The 17,831-nt window shown below is 43.9% G+C and overlaps 1 protein-coding gene across 12 annotated transcripts in view; it reads right to left on the reverse strand.

Moving 5' to 3' along the window:
• The window catches only part of rapgef1b (Rap guanine nucleotide exchange factor (GEF) 1b), a 45,699-nt gene that overhangs the window by 10,211 nt on the left and 17,657 nt on the right, over nt 1-17,831 (reverse strand). For 3 of the 12 annotated variants that reach the window (XM_034897219.1, XM_034897218.1, XM_034897212.1), the window contains exons 2-12: nt 12,687-12,832; nt 11,851-12,029; nt 9,469-9,625; nt 8,453-8,541; nt 8,212-8,370; nt 6,635-6,685; nt 5,973-6,087; nt 5,690-5,876; nt 4,883-5,401; nt 3,991-4,193; nt 1,664-1,825 (exon numbers count right to left, since the gene is read on the reverse strand). In XM_034897219.1, the coding sequence (XP_034753110.1) occupies nt 1,664-1,825; nt 3,991-4,193; nt 4,883-5,401; nt 5,690-5,876; nt 5,973-6,087; nt 6,635-6,685; nt 8,212-8,370; nt 8,453-8,541; nt 9,469-9,625; nt 11,851-12,029; nt 12,687-12,832 (1,967 nt within the window). The remainder of the gene's footprint in view (nt 1-1,663; nt 1,826-3,990; nt 4,194-4,882; nt 5,402-5,689; nt 5,877-5,972; nt 6,088-6,634; nt 6,686-8,211; nt 8,371-8,452; nt 8,542-9,468; nt 9,626-11,850; nt 12,030-12,686; nt 12,833-17,831) is intronic. The other 9 variants (XM_034897222.1, XM_034897217.1, XM_034897221.1 and 6 more) reach the window with 7 other exon arrangements.

A 17,831-nucleotide genomic window follows, 5' to 3' on the forward strand; every position in this document is an offset into this window, starting at 1 on the left:
TCCTCCTTCTTCAACACCTCCATTATGCCTGGGCTGTCAGAGGGATGTGCCTGAACATGAAATGAGCAGCACTGCACACACATAGTCAACAAATGCAATACTGAGACCAGTGGCAACAGTAACCTCTCCAGTGAGATGACAGTGGAAGATGGCAAGACAGAAATGTTCATAAGGAAACACGTAGATAGAAAAAGGTCCAGTAACAGTAAATATGTATTTAGGCAGGAGATGTGGTGAGTGTTTGTATGTTCGTGGGGAGATGCCTGTCAGCAGGGTGGTTGTGGTAACCTGTTTTAACATGTTGCACACATTAACCCTGTTTCAGAATACCAGCATAGAGCGGTACTTACACAGATCCCGGATAAACATCGCTCGCGCGCGGCTGACATATACATACATGCACGTGTTCATGCACAGACACGCAGGATCAGCGGGAAATCAAGCCCTCTTACTCTCCTCCTTTTCATAATAGCAGCAGTCTTTTAAAAAAAAAATACTGTCTATATTAACAGCAGCCCCACACACGCACGCAGACACGCACACACGCACACACACACACACACTCATTTTTCTTGCCCTTTCTACTCAACATATGCAAAGCATCTTGCCTGTCATACATAGGCATACCTATTCCTGCCCCCCCCCCCCACCGAACACATCATGTCCCAAGGAGTTGAGGAATGTAAACATTCCACAGAAACAGACAAACGGGAGATGTGGACGAGTGTGTGCATTTAGGATTCGGGAGGAGGTTACAGCATGGCGATGAGGGGAGACAGATAGGAGAAGGCAGAGAGTGTGTGGACAACGACTGGCGCTGGAGTATAATAAAAGACGAGGAGGAGAGGAAAGAAGCGGAGCAGAAACAAGAGGAATGTGTTTTCCATCAGGTCCATCTGGTGCGGCATTCCACTGTAGATATCCTGAGGGAGATCCACACCGTGCCTTAGGGTGCCTCACACCATGGGGTCAACATAGGTCAACTTTCCGAAAACACTGACCTAACCAATTTAACACATAGTCAGGTCCACTAAGGGGTCAGGGAATAACTAACTGGACTATAGCATCAATTAACTAAAAGCTAATTCATTAACAAGAACCGGTTGATGGTTGGAACGTTTCCAGTTAGGCCAACAAAGGGCTATGTTGTTATTTATAATCCCCAATTAAAGGCCTGGTAGTCTCTTGGGATATTTGGATGGGCTGCCCCAGACACACAACTCACTGAGGCTAACAGAACACAGGAAAAGGGTCAAATAATTACCTGTCATGTGGTGGAATGCTTCAGTGCAACACACACACACTTGGCTAGCCAGAGGCAACAAAATACTGCACACAGTCACGACCAAGCAAAGCACACATTAATTTCATCATATCTAATGCCTCAGCTAAACAAAACCACACAGCAGAACAACAAATCCACATTGTCAAAACAAATGCACACATGGATGGGTGGATTAAGAAAATGAAGGACCACACAGCAACTAAACCATGGCCCTTGAGGAATGGCTCAGTCAGAAAAGGGGCAAGTGATAGATAAACCGACACACACACACACACAAACACCAAGCCACCCCTGGACCAAGGCCACACAGAACCCAGACCAAAGTGGAGAAATGGAGGTGGAGGGATGGAGTTCAAAAAGGGGGGATGGGGGACTCACCGTGGGTGCGGTCAAGGAAGCTTGGCCAATCAGGTAGGAGTTAGAAACGGACATGCTGAGGCCCAGCCCAGAGCCTGCCTCCTCCATGGCCGCTACAGACGGCTGGAGGTGGCAGGAGAGAGAAGAAGAGGAGGAGGAAGAGGGGGAGGAAGAGTGGGAGGCCTGAGAAGGAAACAAAGAGGAAGAAAGAAAGGTAGAAAAGAAAGTGAGTGAGAGTAATTTGGGTTATAAAGCCAAAGAGGGGAAAACTCTGTGTTAAGGGAGAAAAAAAGAAGAAAATAAGGGGACAGTTGATTACACTAGTAAGCAAGACTGAATTAGAGCAGATTTAATCAAAGTTCAGCAGCAGAGTAGTGAAGTCACTGTGGTGGAAGCTGAGGAGGATTCTGGTAGCTTGGCTGAGAAGCATCAGTTTACTGGCTGTGGAAGTAAATACTATACAGATTACCGCTGTTGAAGTGCTACCACGTTGAAGTTAGAGTTCTAATTACTAGAAGGGCATATGACATGTACAGGTCACACACATTTGTGTCCACTGTGTCAGTCCAATAAACTTTCTTTTAATATCCTGAGCTTTAAGGGCTTTCCAGAAATCCAGGCCAACTACAACACGTTTTAAACAGGGCCAATATAATCTGCTCGGGTTTTCACCCATTTCCTTATCCAGGCAGCAGCTGAAATTACTTTTTTTTTTGCAAAGCTGCGTAAAGTCGCCAAAGCGTGTAAGCCTGGAACATGGGTTTATGGTGGAGGCAAAACCGGCTTATTCCACTGGGCCACGAGCTCATCAAGTCCAAAACATGGGGCCAGATTAAGGCTTGCAGCATGGACAGAGATGAGTGCAGTTTGACTGTATGCTCAGACAAAAGAATGATAAAAATAAAAGCTGGGTACAGGGCTCTAAATACACAGTTGTGGTGGCAGAGAGAGGACAATGAACAAAGAGAAAGAAGAAAGACTCTCTGAGGTGGCCTGGGTAGTCTGCCACTCAGCCACAAAGTCTATTTTCTTTACTGGGCTATAATACTGTATATCCAGCTATACCCTTGAGGAGCGTGTCATCTGTTTACTGTATTCATTACTACACAGCTGTTGGCCAACCACAAATCAATTTGTCACCTTTAAATATGTATGGCAGGCATTAGTGAGGGAAAATAGGTCTGTGTGTTTCTTTGAGAGAACCACGGACCAATATTTTGCAGATTTTTTGTACTAGCTCTACAGTACAGAATCATTATTTAAGGGAAATCCCTGTGCATTTCAACCTTGTTGTCCCGCCCATTAGCCAACGTGTCTATTCCAGAGGACTACCCAAAATCATGTAATCATGATAGCTGCACAAGACTCATGCCACTTGTCCCAAGATATGCTGCGAGTTAAAGGTGGGGAGGGCAAAGTTAGCATGATAACTAAATAAGCTACAATCAATGTAAATAACCCATCTTAAGGTAGTATTTCTTAAGAGCACCTTCTCGTTCACCCACTTCAAACCAGTGAAAAGAGCATTCAGAAAAAAGAAATCCATTAATGTGTAATGACAAATAATAACCAAAATTGTTCTAATTTTGGCAGAATATGGTGTATTAATGTCGGACTCCATCACTCTGTAGTACAAAGAAGAATTTGTCAAGGCCGTTAAAAATGTTCCTTTAAATCTCTCAAACTCACATGGCTCATCACAGTGGGCCGTACCCTGCTATAATTTATCCAATCGTGTCCCTTCCCTCTCCCTACTCAGTGACTCTGTCATACAGTTGTCTCAAATAACCCTGACGCCGCCCCAGATTAAGATATGTGAACTCAATCTGATGTAGGGCTGATAAAAGCCGGTTTTATCTGCCACTAACAATCAAACACCTCCGTGTACAGACATCTGCTTTGGTTACAGGATGGGGAGATAGAGAGAGTAAGGAGGGAAGGCTGAATAGGTGAGAGAGATAACAAGATAGGATGAGGCACGAGAGAAAATTGATGAGGATTACCACTGGAATGTACTTTAGCCCGAGAATGCAATCAGCATTCTTTGCCACTCTTTCCTTTGCAGCCAGCATACAGCATAAAGACATTGGGACCAGCACAGAGCTCTTACACAGGGGGTTGCTTTTTATAGTTTATATGTGACATTAACCCTTTCCTCGCAACAGTCTTTTTCATGTGATTCAAGATATAATCTCATAAATAAATAAATAAATAAACTTGCAAAGGACATTTAATTTAACCTTGGTAGTTCATAGCAAATGGCACAATATCACAATACAGGTGGTTTTAGCTTATTTAACCCTTCCCTCAGAAGGGTTAATGCCATTACACATGGAGAGGTTTCTTACCAGTTGCCTTTGTTTCGGGGGCAATGCTGGAGGCAGCAGCGGCTCATGGACTGAGTCCGTGCTGCTGAAGGAGTCGTTGAAGCCGTAGACCTCCTGGAAGCGCTTGTTGCGCTGCTCGTAGATGCTCTCGCTCTGTGGCATCTGGTAGAAAACTGAGGGCTGTGGCTCGGAGTAGTCTTCCACAAACTGCATGTACTGGAGGACTGGTGGTGGATTAGATTAAAAACAATTATTGTTTAGTATGCTTAGAATTCTGACTTTAAACGCAACCAAGTCTAGTCTCTTTTTTTTAGCAGTAGATTGTGTCCATTCTGAAATCTTCATTAAAGAGGCACTCCTGTGATTTTGTATTGCCCCTCCACAAACATGGGAGACTTACAAGAGACAAAAGAACGGTGAAAATTGAAGCAGCACAGGTTGAGATATCTAGGCTTTTCATCCCTAGTATGGCTCAAGCTCCAAAAACACTAGATCCTACATTCTTAGACCACCTTAGACCACCCCTACTTGGTAAATACCTTTATCTTTCTATGTCCACTTGACATCATACATGCATGTAGTCATACACTGTGATTAGTGTTTGACAGGAAGGGCTGACTGTATGGAAAGACATAATACAGTAGCTTGAGAGGAAGTGATGTAGCAGGTGTGTCAGGAAATGACCAAATGTTGCCCTCTGTGCCCCCTGAGCCGGACCCATTGTAACACATCCTGGTATTCTCTCCCCACTGTTCCTTCCTTAATCAACCTCATCCCTTCCTTTATTCTTCCCTACATTAGACTCTCTCCCTTCCTTTTCCTCAATACCCTCTACTCTAGCCATCTCATTTAAAGGCATTTCTTCTTCCTTGCCTACAACACTCCCTCATTACGTCCCCAACCCCTCACTTACTGTTTCTGCTTTTCTTTTCTGGCAGCGGCGGCGGGCTAACGGGGACATCTGCATTGTCGCTGGTTATGTACTGGGTGACGAACACGCCCCCATTAGTATGCGGCATGGGTGAGATGGGTGTGAAAAGGGGGAATGGTGGTGTAGGGTGGAGCTCCTCTTCTGACAAGTTGTCGTATTGGGAGGGGTAGCGCTCATACAGCACCCTAGACCCTACATCAGGGAAAGGCTGGGTGCTGCGTCGCTTCTTCTGGGGAAGGGCAGGGGGCGCGCTGACGCGATAGGACTGTATGGGATTGGTCTGATTAGGCTGCGGTGTCCAGTATTCTGGCTGCTGCTGTGCTGGAGGAGCACTGAAGCGGGGATGTGATGGATGCTGTCCAGGGACCGGGGAAGAGGACTCGCTGTGAGACTCAGGCAAGGGGCTCAGGCACCCTCCTACAGGTATTGGGGGAAGGTTCTCCCCAGCTGACAAATCCTGGTGGAGGAAGTCATAATCCGGGTCGTAATGCTCTGTGTTGTCTGAAAAAGTAAAGAAAAAAGGTACACATCACATGTCAATCTTCAAATATTCAGATTGAACACTCAACCAGTGTGGCTTTTAACTTTGGTCAAGGGCTGGGTTCTTATAGTTTAAGGATTCGATAAGCTCTGACACTAACAAATTTCCTATCAAACCTTGTATCGCTCCTCCGTCTTTATTTATTAGCAAAGAGCAGTGTAGGAAATATTTACGAAACACAAGTAGACTTCTCATTTATAACCAGCAGGGAGTACTGCGTTTAAAAGGACACGTCAACAGCGCCTTACCAAGCGTCTCACAGGAGGTGTTACGAGAACACTGACCACTGTCCTGCTCCATGGAGGAGAGCTGTTCATCAGACTTGCTAAGTTTCCCCATGCTGCTGCATGGAGACAGGCGTGGAGAGTCGCCCCCGTAGGACTGGCTGCCCCCAGAGAAACGCCTCTGAAGGAACTCCTGCTCATAGTCCTGTTGCTGCACACACACACAAAAAGAACTTTAGCACTATTTTTTCTTGATTGGTTAGTTTATTGAAACCAACGGTGCTTAATAATGGACCATGATCCCGACCTGTCTGTGGACGCTGCAGGGCAGGCTGGAGCCGCGGCTCATCGGGGCGACAACGGCAACCCGTGTAGGCGAAGGGGCCGACTGACGCTTCTTAGGGGGAAGAGCTGGTGGAGGGCTACAAAACAGCAAACAGAAACAGCAGAATGGAATAACACGAATGCTGGATGTTTTTGTACCAGAGGCAAAGTCAATACAGACAGATCAGGCAAGCACGCAAAATGCGCTTTCTCAGGCATGTATGCACACACAAATCCATGTATGAATACATGAACACACACAGTGTCATCCCTCCTGTGGAATAGTGAGATGAAAGTGAGGGTGTTTCATGTTAGCTTCTCTCAGCTATGACAGGAAGCGGTCCTGCTTGTCAAACCTAAATTCATTGAGTTAATACCAGGTCACAATGGGGCGAAGAGCGGTACATAAGGCACCGTGATATTGAGGCCAGCATAAAGACACTGCATAGGTCAGTCATACACTCTCATGCACTGAAAGGTCTTCTGATTGGATGTTGAATTCTTCATGGAAATGCCCAGGATAACACAAAGTTTGGGATAATGCAACCATGCAAGTCGAAAACACTTTCATCCAATCCAGAAGCTTTATGAGGGTCTAAGGTGGGATGTTAAAATGGAGACAGATGATCCTATGGGCTAACATACTTCTCCTTCTGAGAGGGTCTCCTTTGGCCAGCGTCAGCACTCAACTGTGCTCTGTTTCCAGAATCCAAAGGGAAACCAAGGATGAAACAAATTGAGAGAGACAGTAGAAAGAGTAAGAAAGGAAAAGACAAACAAACGTGTGCCATATTTTAAGACTAAACTGTAATAAATAAAAAGAATTTAAGGAGTCTAGAATTTTAAGCATTTGGATCTATGGAGCTGCAACTGGAATGATCGGGGAAAAGAAAATATACTATACACCCAAATGTTTTTGGATTTTAAAACTCAAAAAGGTCTAAATCAGTGAAATTGAGAGAAGTACACTACCGGTCAAAAGTTTGGGGTCAATTTTGAGATCAGTTTAAGTGTTTTTTTAACCAGGGCAGCAGTTTACAGATTACCTTATGTGCTTACATAATTGCAAAGGGTTCTCCAATGTTTTCCCAGTTATTTTTTTTTTTTTTAAATGATATCAGATTAGTAAACATAATGTGCCTTTGGAACATTGTAGAAATGGTTGCTGATAGTAGGTAATGTAGATACTGCATTAAAGATCAGCCACCCACGCAGATCAGCTGGTATTCTGTCGATAATGGAGTGGTCCGGAAAGTTTGTAAGTGACCCCAAACTTTTGACCGGTAATGTATACGTAACTCCCCATGCTCCTTCCATACCCACACCTTTAAAACCTTTATTACTCATTTGACATTTGTGATAAACATCTCCGGAGAATGGCCTAAAAATAAGTTCAATTTAAAGTGAAAAGGCTGCGAGGAATAAATCCCAGAACGGACACTTCACTGCTTCCGTGACAACCGTGAAAAAGGTCACAACATTTCTGTGGCCACATCAGCAGCACCAAGCCCTTGTCTTCTCATTGGATGGAGACAAACAAACCCTTGAACTGAGAAAGGACTTTAAAAAGAAATCTGAACCTTTAGGACTTAATGACGGCAACAAATAGAGCTGGATGAGGTACCAGTACTCCCTCAGCACTGTTTGACCAAAGAGGAAGCTTCAGTAAGAAATGTAGCACCCAGTGTTTCCCACAGTGTTGGGGTCTATTTTTGGTTGTGGCTGACAGAGGGGAGGTTGGGGCAGTTGGCACTGAAAAAAGTTGTGAAAAATTAATTTAGTTTTTTTTTTTTTTCACACTGTGATGTGTTTTTAAATTAGTGGTTTGAGGGGAGGAGAGGGTGATTTACATGTAATCCGGAGAGAGCGTCAGACTCTTTGACCCAGAGCCCGCTGCTCTGAAGCCTGGCATCACCACACAGCTAGCATATGGAAATGTCTTCCATGAGTTCACCTGGAACTCCCGGACAGCAAGTATGTTAAGTCTGTTTCTCTTTGCCACTTAAATAGAACCGGGCTGGTTAAAGTTCACTTAACTGGCATTGTGTTTTTAAATAATACAAAAATAGAAAATCTATCTGTGCCAGTCAACAGTGATATGGTGGTGGGCTGCACAAATAACTCAATGTATGAGAAACACTGGGTGTACCGCAGTTGTAATATAGATATGATTAATAGATCCAACTCTGATATTATGGTGTTGAAGTGTGCGTCATTTTCACCTGAGCTCTGCCATTTTGGCTTCAGGAAGGGGGGGTTTTGGAGGGGCCACGTCCTCTTCTGATTTGTCTGAGGCAGCCTCTGCGGGAGTAGCTGCCGGAGCCGTCTTTTTCGAGACCTCCGGCTCCCGATCTATCAAGGGCATCTCCGATGACACGCTGCTGCACACACAAAAGCTGTCTGAGTGAATGAACTACTTTGAGTGTCTGAGTGAGTGTGTTTGTAATCACACTTTGCCCTCACCTCTCCGCTGTGGTAGCAGGTGGTGCTGGTTTGTTCGGGCTGGTGGGTGACGGTTGCTCTTGTTTCTCTATGGTCAGCTTCACCAATTCCTGCTCATAGAAAGAGACAACATCAGTGGCTGCTACACAGAGGTGTCAAAAGTATTCACATTCAATACACAGGTAGAAGTATAGATACTAGGGTTAAAAAGACTTCTGATGGCTTCTGACTCAAGCTTTTTATTCAAGTTAAATTACTGGTTTCAAAACTACTTAAAGCAAAGTAAGAGGAAAAAATGCCGTAAAGGACCAAAGCTTAGGCTGTGCCACAAGGGCCTATAGGGCACTACCCCCACCTCCCAAAACATTTTTTTTCTAAAAGCCATAATGACTTTAATGTTATATTAAATTGTTAATGTTGTAAAATTTGGGATGCAGCCGTTTCAGTCGCATTTATGCACATAGAAAATGAACGCATTTTAGAAAACGAATGCAAATACATTAAAGAAGCATCTATGTGTACTACTGAGCATGAACATGCTTCTTCATTGAGTGGAAGATTACTAGTTGCCTAAAAGTATTGTAATGGTGCAAAAAGTCAGACATCAGAGGCACGTTATCATTAGCCTTTATTGGAATGTAAAAGTACATCCACGCTAAGCTGCAGGAATCTATGAGGGCAGCGGATTCACTCTATCCGGAAGGTGCCATTTATGTGGATAGTTCTTTTTTTGTTTTCAACGATGACAAGTCGGAATGAAAACAAGCCAAACTAAAATAGGAGTAACAAGGCTATTTTTAAAATGTAAGGAGTAGAAAGTACAGACAGAGGGAAAATGTAAGGAGTAAAAGTAAAAAGTGTGCTGTAAAATAATTACTCCAGTAAAGTATAGATAACCAAAATTTCTACTGAAGTAAGGTAACAAAGTATTTGTACTTCGTTACTTGATAACTCTGCTGCAACAATAAAGACACCACAGGTGGACGTAGACGACATCATCGATGTCCTCCATGTCCTCTATCAGCCAAGGGGCCTACCTTTACTCCATCCAGCACGGCTTTGATGACGCTGGTGACAGCCGCCACATTCTCCTTGTCCTCCAAGTCAATACCATCTAGCATCACCTGGTCTGCCCATCGAATAAGGTTGGCCAGGCTCTGATACACACGGTTATGGCAGGAAGATAGCGCCGAACTGTCAAAGGGCGGGAGGGCGGAAGAGACATATAGAACAGGTAAAGAGATGATGTATAGGAGGTAAGAGACAGTATGCAAACCAGAGGTGCAGAAAAAAAGACAACACAACAGAGGGGTGTGAAAAAAAGCATTGGGAGAAGCAGATGTTAGACTGGAGGTGACAAAAATCACGTATGTGATACACTTCCATCTATCTAGCAGCTATTAAACTACATTTGTAAGGGGCATTTGTTGAGGAACTGCAGGCATGCCTGACTTCAAGCTTGGGGGTTGAAAAAAGGCTAGCTAGTGCTGACAGAAGAATGTAGAACCACATGGGGAAGCGGGTGTTGTTTCTGCCTGTAGTGAATGGTGCTTTCAGACCCAACACTAAGGTGTGGCCTAGGCCTGTACCAACATGCTGCGGCTGATTCACAGTGCCGGAATATCCGTCCACTGTGTCTACACAGCTTTGCTCTATGGTGGGTAGGAGATGACTGTAGCTGTTGGGGTTAACAGAAGGATGTAAAGGACGGTGGAGCAGTTGGAAGGGTGGAGAGGTTTGACCCAGACAGACTGGGCATAGGTTACACTGGAAACTAGGTAGGAATGGTGGAATCATCACAAACTATGAGTCCCCAGTCAGTATGACTAGAGTTTGCAGATGCTGTGATTGATACCAGACCTTTTGGCAAATAAGCGTTGAGTGCCAGGACAGCGAGTAGGAGTTACACCCACTGTTGACTTACTTAATTGACAATATTGATTTAAATATCTTTGGGCAGTCTAACAGTGTGGTACACTGTGTATTTTAACAGATGGCAAAACTAACTTGTTTACACGTTAGGGTGAAAAAATAAACTTTCTTTTTGACAGGACAGCTGAAGACATGAAAGGGGAGAGCGAGGAGTCAAACCCGGGCCTGCTGCATCTACCAACACACTACCAACTGAGCTATCTGGCTGCCCACACAATAGTAACTTGTACATGTACAGGAGCTTATTTGCCCCCAAAAAAATAATATTCTAAACGTCTACTGTGATCTAATCGGGGTTTGGCTCCATTAGACTGAGGTCAAATACCTATAGACAGCTGCTTCTCAATGTTGCAGCAACAATCTACCTTTTGCTTCTAAAACGCAGAGCTGTGAGAAAATCAGGGTAGCATCTGTCGCCTTGGTCCCGCTCCATGTTCTGTGATGCCATGTTCTACTGCTACACTGCGGTGCCCAGCTACGTCCTGCTACGCCCAGCTACGTCCTGCTATGTCCTGCTGTGCCTTGTAATGCCGCACAGCGTCCTGCTATGCCGCAAACTACTACAAAGAACTGCTACAGACTACAAATATTTGTCTATTTTTGTTATTGCCACTCTTCATTCCAACCCCAACCGGCCCGTCCGACACCGCCTACTAAGAGCCTGGGTCTGACCGAGGTTTCTGCCTAAAAGGACGTTTTTCCTTGCCACTGTCGCACTGTTGCTTGCTCTGGAGGAGATTACTAGAACTGTTGGGTCCTTGTAAATTCTGGAGTGTGGTCTATCTGTATAGTGTCTTGAGATAACTTGTGTTATGAATTGATACTATAAATAAAATTGAATTGAACTGAATTTAATTGAGATACAAACTCTGTCACCTCTGACCTCCATACTTTCATCCGTATTAACGGATGGAAAAAGGCACAAAGACAAAGACAGAGAAGTTCCAACACGTCTTACAAGTCAAAACAAAACTGCAGCTAAGGTTACTGTCACAGAAAGGGTTCACATTACCCAGAGACGTATTGAAAACAACCGGTGACTATATCTAAAAGTTGAAGTTTTCATCCTCGGAGGTAACATTTCTAATAGCGTGCCACGTGAACAGTGAGTAACACATGAACGTAATTTCAAAGGCTTAAGGCATCAAGTCCAGGAAGTTTTGAGGTGAGGGACGTTGTCTGCCACAACATATTATCAATGTTCACAAGCTGCTAAGCAAGTGGAAGTCTACTTTGTGCTAGTTCTAACATGTCCTACATGCATACCAGCAACATTATGACGTACGTCAAGAGTCAAGAATGATAAGAATGAATTGAGAAATGATACATTATAAATTACTACATCTATGGCGGATAAAGGAAAGGCAATCAGGAAGCAAGAGCTTATGGTAAAGACTATTATCAAATAAAAGTGCCATCTGTGCAAAAGACACCATTGTGTCAAAAAAAGGGGTTAGGTTGTTGTCTGATAAAAACATGTGACTCACCTGTGCTGTATCCGGGCCTCTACCTGAACCAGAGGCAGGATGGCTTCAAGCACCTTGCTGGCCGAACCTGGAAGCATCTCCAGCACCTTCTTCTCCACGACCATTTTGTCCACGATTGTCTTGAAGTAGCGCAGGGCACTGACCACCTCCTTCTCGTGCTCTTCCAGCCGACTAACCTTCTACACACAAAAAAACCAAACAATTACACACAATAGTAGAATCTTAGCATTACAAAAAAACTACTTCTGCAGTGTTCTTGTGATGATGGCGAACATTTGGAAAAAAAAATGTATGAACACCATAAACTGAGTATGCAGTTAAATACTTATCACTCAGCCTAATTCACATTTGGAATATCACAACAGTCTGGGCTCTCTGCTGTGGTTCTATTTTTCCCATGGTTTGCTCGCAGTTCAAAGAACCATCTATCAAGGGATGTGGCTTGGAGCCATCTTGGTACTACAGCAATGGGCTCATTCAGATACTCTAGTCTTTCACAGCAGGGCTGCTGGGGAATATACTCATTACACTGAAAGGGAGCGGAGGAGTTCATTCAGGAAGCGACCCGGTTCCATTCATGTCTTTACAGGTTTAGACACCTGCTGTACTGCAGCCAGCCGCCACGGCGACTGGGAAGCTGTGGGAACCAGTGGGGAAACTTGCGCACACACACACACACACACACACACACAATAGAATATGGGAGCACCCCATTTTAAACAGGGAAACAATCGTCTCACAAATAGGCAAACAAACACACAGGAAAAGGGTGGGAAAGAGATGGATTTCCCACAATACATATACAACACACATCTGGCACAGGACCGCACACATACCTTGTTTGCAGGTTTCTCAGTACTCTTGGCTGCTGGCTCGGGCTGCAGTTGCTTGCCCTTCTTGGATGGAGTCCTCTTGATCTTGGGAGAGTGGAACTTGTCCATCAGTTTCATGGTGAAAGAGGACAGATGGGACCGTTGCGAGTCTATGGACAGAGGGAACACAGAGGAAATTAAGTTATCAGTTGAGGAGGAGACATTAACAGAAATTAGATTTTTTTTTTTTTTAACAGATGGCGCATGACATGTTGATATCACTATCACACTATGCCCCTCATCAGAAATTACGCCCAAGTGACCAGCTGTACACCAGTGAGATACAAGAGTAGTATCTGTAACAAATAATATTTGTAAGAAGCACATTTCATCTGCTCTTTCTGTTCCCAACAATAAATCTGCTGGACCGGCACAGTCACAGAGCCTCTTCCGGCAGTCAATTATGTGCACAGATGTGTGCACACACACGTGAGAGCACACAAAGAGAAACAAGGACAACGCAGAAGAGTGTGTGGTTATAACATACTTTAGTTAGTGCTGAGATGAAAATTGCTTTATGGTACATAATTGAGAAAGGTTTCATAATAGTGGGGTAATTTTGCAGAATTCCACTAGTTCACTGTAGAGAAGGCTGATTGTATCTAGGGAGAGAAGAGTGCCCCGACTCTGTTAATCCCAGGAGAATTGACTGCTCACTCTGTCTCAATTCACCTCCCGGCCTCTCCCTCTATCTTAACACCAAACTGAATCAGAAGATAAATACCAATAACAGAGGTGGGATCTGGCAGGAAGGGTGGGCTTTTATCAGTGACAAAATTACACCTTTATCTGGTGTAATCTCCCCTCAGCTCAACAACAGCGGGATCTGACATTCCACGGCCATCAGCGTAAAAACGCTGAATGGCGAGCAGCAGCAGGAAAACGCCACAAACTGGTCGTCCAGCCGGGCAGAGCATTCATCTGCACTAACCATCCACATGTCGCACATTTTTCTAACCTACTGTCCTTTCTCCTCACCCCTAATCCTCATTGTCCCTTACTCTGAGATCAAAAGCCAAAGTTTGCTGAGGCAGCCAAGGACGACTGTGTGTCTCATTAAAAATGTTGATGAGAACGCTTCCAGGGGAGTTTCCTTCCGATGCAAATGCATGCGATGATTAGCCACGCATGCTTTGTACTGTGTTTCAAGAAAAGCTTGTCTCGATGTTGTGTGACAACACTTTAACACTGGCTGTTCTGCAAGTAGTAAGTCACTAAAGGTACATGGCAGATTCAATAAACTACTTAGTTACTGAAATGTACCGCATGACCGTTGTGTCACCTTTAATCTGCATTTGACCTCATTCCTAACACCCAAACTCAAACACATGGCAGGCAAATATGTTGTCCAACATAAATAACTCTAATGTTAGAAGACAAGTGGAAGAAAAATAAAGAATTGTTTTAAATGTCATTAGTAGCCCAGTTATGTCACTACATAGGTAAAACGACTTTGTAACAGCGATAGCAGACGCTTTGTACGAGGTGTTGTTATTGCACAGTAGTCCAATAAAAAGGGGAGTTCGTACACATCTGACAGCTTAAATCTGTTGATGAATAACGTGTGCGACGTGTGTTGCAATATATAATAATGATGAGGAGGTTATGCATCGGGATACCGACTCAATTTGAATCGTCAACAGTATAATCACAATCAAATCGTGACACCAGTGAAGATTCACACCCCTAGTTGTTACACTGTTTGTATGAAAACAGCATAATGCGTTGTTATCAATATGGTATTGCTAACAATGGCCAGCCTGGCTAGAGCTACCCCCACAATAAAAAAAAAAATCTGACTTGCAAATGGAACACATTCAAATGGGGAGTGAAGTCATTCCCAGCTCCGGCTTCTGACTTCCAGGGTAAATGGAAGGAAAACGTAGCCACAGGCGATGCTGTGCTGCCACAGTACACCTAAAGAAAATCCTGAATAGCATAGCCAGGGCTGACAGCATGTTTTACTTTTGCATTTCCTTTTTTTTTTTAAACCCTGAGGCTATTCAAACCTGCGTTAGTCAGTTTTGCCACAAGCCAAGGTGCTATGCTGGCAAGGTTAATCTTTAGCGCTGTGTGTAGATCGCACTGCGTGCTGTTATGAAGCCTCTATATAAATTAAGTCCGACAAAATCCTATCAGTTTGACCATGATTCCCTTATATCCCTGGCATACATGCTGGGCCTGCGGCTGAAATGAGACTTTGCTGGACCCTCTCATGTAATCCCAGCTTGAACAGGCCCAGAAGGACTATGTGCGAGTTTACAGCTGCAAGTCCCCCTGCCCAGATTTGAGAAGCAGTGACATCAGCACAATGAGTCACCGCCATGATCGATCCAGCTGGTCTCGCAGACACCATGGCAGTCCCCGTGGCTCGGCTGTTTATCATGCACACTGGGCTGGTTCCCTGTCTCCTCTGCTCCCTTTTCATTTCTCTACCGTCCTGTTCTCTTTTTTAACAGAAAGCCCTCCCACTCCTTTAGAGTTCACTGGAAGTCTGGCTCAGCATGGAAATGACATCATCAACAGAAAGAAATGAACAGAGTGAAAGAGTAAAAGTCAGCGAGAAAGAGAGAGAGAATAAAGTGAACACAGTGAAGTGTTCTGTTATAGTTATGTACGCCTCTCAGCTTCCACCCCTCCACCAGAGACGGGCCGGCCATCCGCCCCGCTCTCCCCAGCTGCCTACTTGCTTCTGTCCAGAGTAATGAGGTGGTGATGTCATTGGTTGTAATGTCTATTACACTGACTTTGAGTAGTCATGGACTTGATCGAATACTAAAAGAAACCTCACAGTGAAAACTTTGAATGTGTTTCAGGTGCCTAGACCACATCATGCCTTTCTGCTTGTGTGCTAACTAAACTTTGTGTACACCTGCAAAACATTTTTGTGAACTATTTTATTCTTTATATCCAATATTTGGATTTTTGACTGGACTGATCCATTACCAGTGTGTCACGTAGTTTGTTATGTTTTAACAGCTGTATACTATTATCCCTGTATGGATGTGATATGATTTCTATCTATGTTGTCGGTCTGGCTCAGGTTAAACTCTTTGTGAAATGTAAACAAACACAAACAAATGCCACAGAATTTTCTTGTATTATCCAGTTTGACAGTCAGTTATAACGGGAAAAGAACATAAATAAACTATTTCAACATAGATTTTATTTAGGACTTTGTTATGTGGTATCGGATTGGTGCATAAACTCCAGTACTTCCTGAAACAATACCAGCGTTTAGGCAGTAACGATGGATACCGATACTGGTATTGGAACATCTCTACTTGAGACTGCTTTTAGAGAAGTAGTTAACAGAGAAGGATTGGAAACTGACATTTCAATATTCCCAGAAGGGACCAGATCATTTATAACACTTTTTACTCATTAATTCCTGTTAGTGACTCCCAAATGTCTTCCCTACTCTCCCAAACTACAGGGCAATACAGCAGCACATCCAGCCTGACAACAGTAAAGTGGGGTTACACTCCTATACAAGGGTTAGGTTTGACTCTTCTCTTATACACTGCAAAAGTTCCCCCCCCCCACCCCCACACACAAAAAATAAATAATAAATAATAATAAAAGTCAGGGAATCAATAAAATCAGATTGTTGCTGAGACTGAGCAAGTAAACATCCTTTGGAGGCATTTCAATTGCTTAACTACGACGCTGCTTAGAAAGGCCTTGGGGATATTTAAAACAAACACTCTAGTCTGAACGACTCTTAAAGAAAGCCTGGGAAGGTTCTCACACAACTCTGTGGTAAAGTAGAGTCCCCAGGAGCCCTGCAGCTGCTGGAGTATCTCAATGCTCCAAAACACAATACGTATACAAACATATACAAACACACACAACAGGGGAGTTCATTTATTGGTGGGTGCTTCATATGTTTTCTCATTTGCCGACTGTGGGCCCTCATAGACCTCCACATTTAATTCTGTTTTGCAGGAACTTTATTTTTCAACCACAACACCCATAATTCTAAATCACATCACAACAAAGCACAGGTGCTGAAGTAGATCCCGAAACGTCGTCAAGGATAAGGGTTATTATTTCCGTGTTTTAGGCTGTACCGTTAGGTCAGACCAAGAAAAACATTTGGAATATTACTTCCCAAAAGTTATTAAAAACCCGGGACGGTGGCCAGGTTGGCTCACTGGTAGAGCAGGCGCACGTGTTCTGAGAAGTTTATGCCTCAACGCGGAGGGTCCAGGGTTGACATAAGACCTGTGATGATTTCCTGCATGTCTTCCCCCTCTCTCTCGCCTTTGTCACCAAACTGTTCTATCAAAAATTAAAGGGGGAAAAGCCCATAAAAATATCCTTAAAAAAAACAGGTAGAGGAATGCCAGAAGTTATCGGAGGAAAAGAGGCGCTAAAACTCAAACTCACTCAGATAGTGTACAGTGTAGATAGCAAACTGGGGGTCTTTGAATTGGAAAATATATATATTGAGAGTCACTTGGCTACACCTTGAGTATCGCAATGATATCATACAGTTAAGGTTAGGTTGATTAAAGACGTTGTTGCATTACTTACTTGGCCTTCACAACACAACGGTTGTTAATGACTTGGTACTGCGTCTCCCTCCCCCACCCACACACCATCTGGTTATAGGTCTCCAAACCTTTGTAGGATTTAAGGTATGGCGCTGCGTATGGGCTTGGCGAGAAAACCAGGTAGTTGACAAAATCGGGATATGCAACTGAAGCAAGAATCACCGGGTCGTCATGGATACAAGAAGAGGGAGCCAACTCGTAGGGATCTGCACCGCCAATAAACCATCATTTTTCGACATGTCATGCCTTTACTTGTGGTCCAAGCCCTTCCTAATATGCCTTTGCATATTGGATGCTTTTCTGCTGTTTAGGCACGGTTACATTCACTTAAAGTATCCAAAGTGCACGACACTCCATTGTACACTGATGTTCTCAGTTGTTTACACCGATTGCCTCCAATACGGCCGCGCGCCCCGAATATCACGTTGGTGAAAGCCCTCTATAATGGACAACAGAAGACCAGAACACACTGACACATATCCATATCCATATTCAAAATCAAAACTTAAGATTTATCTGTCTTTTTTAAAACCTTGGGGGGGGGGGGGGG

This window comes from Etheostoma cragini, chromosome 16, assembly GCF_013103735.1.
Source record: "Etheostoma cragini isolate CJK2018 chromosome 16, CSU_Ecrag_1.0, whole genome shotgun sequence".
In the NCBI taxonomy this organism is placed as follows: domain Eukaryota; kingdom Metazoa; phylum Chordata; class Actinopteri; order Perciformes; family Percidae; genus Etheostoma; species Etheostoma cragini.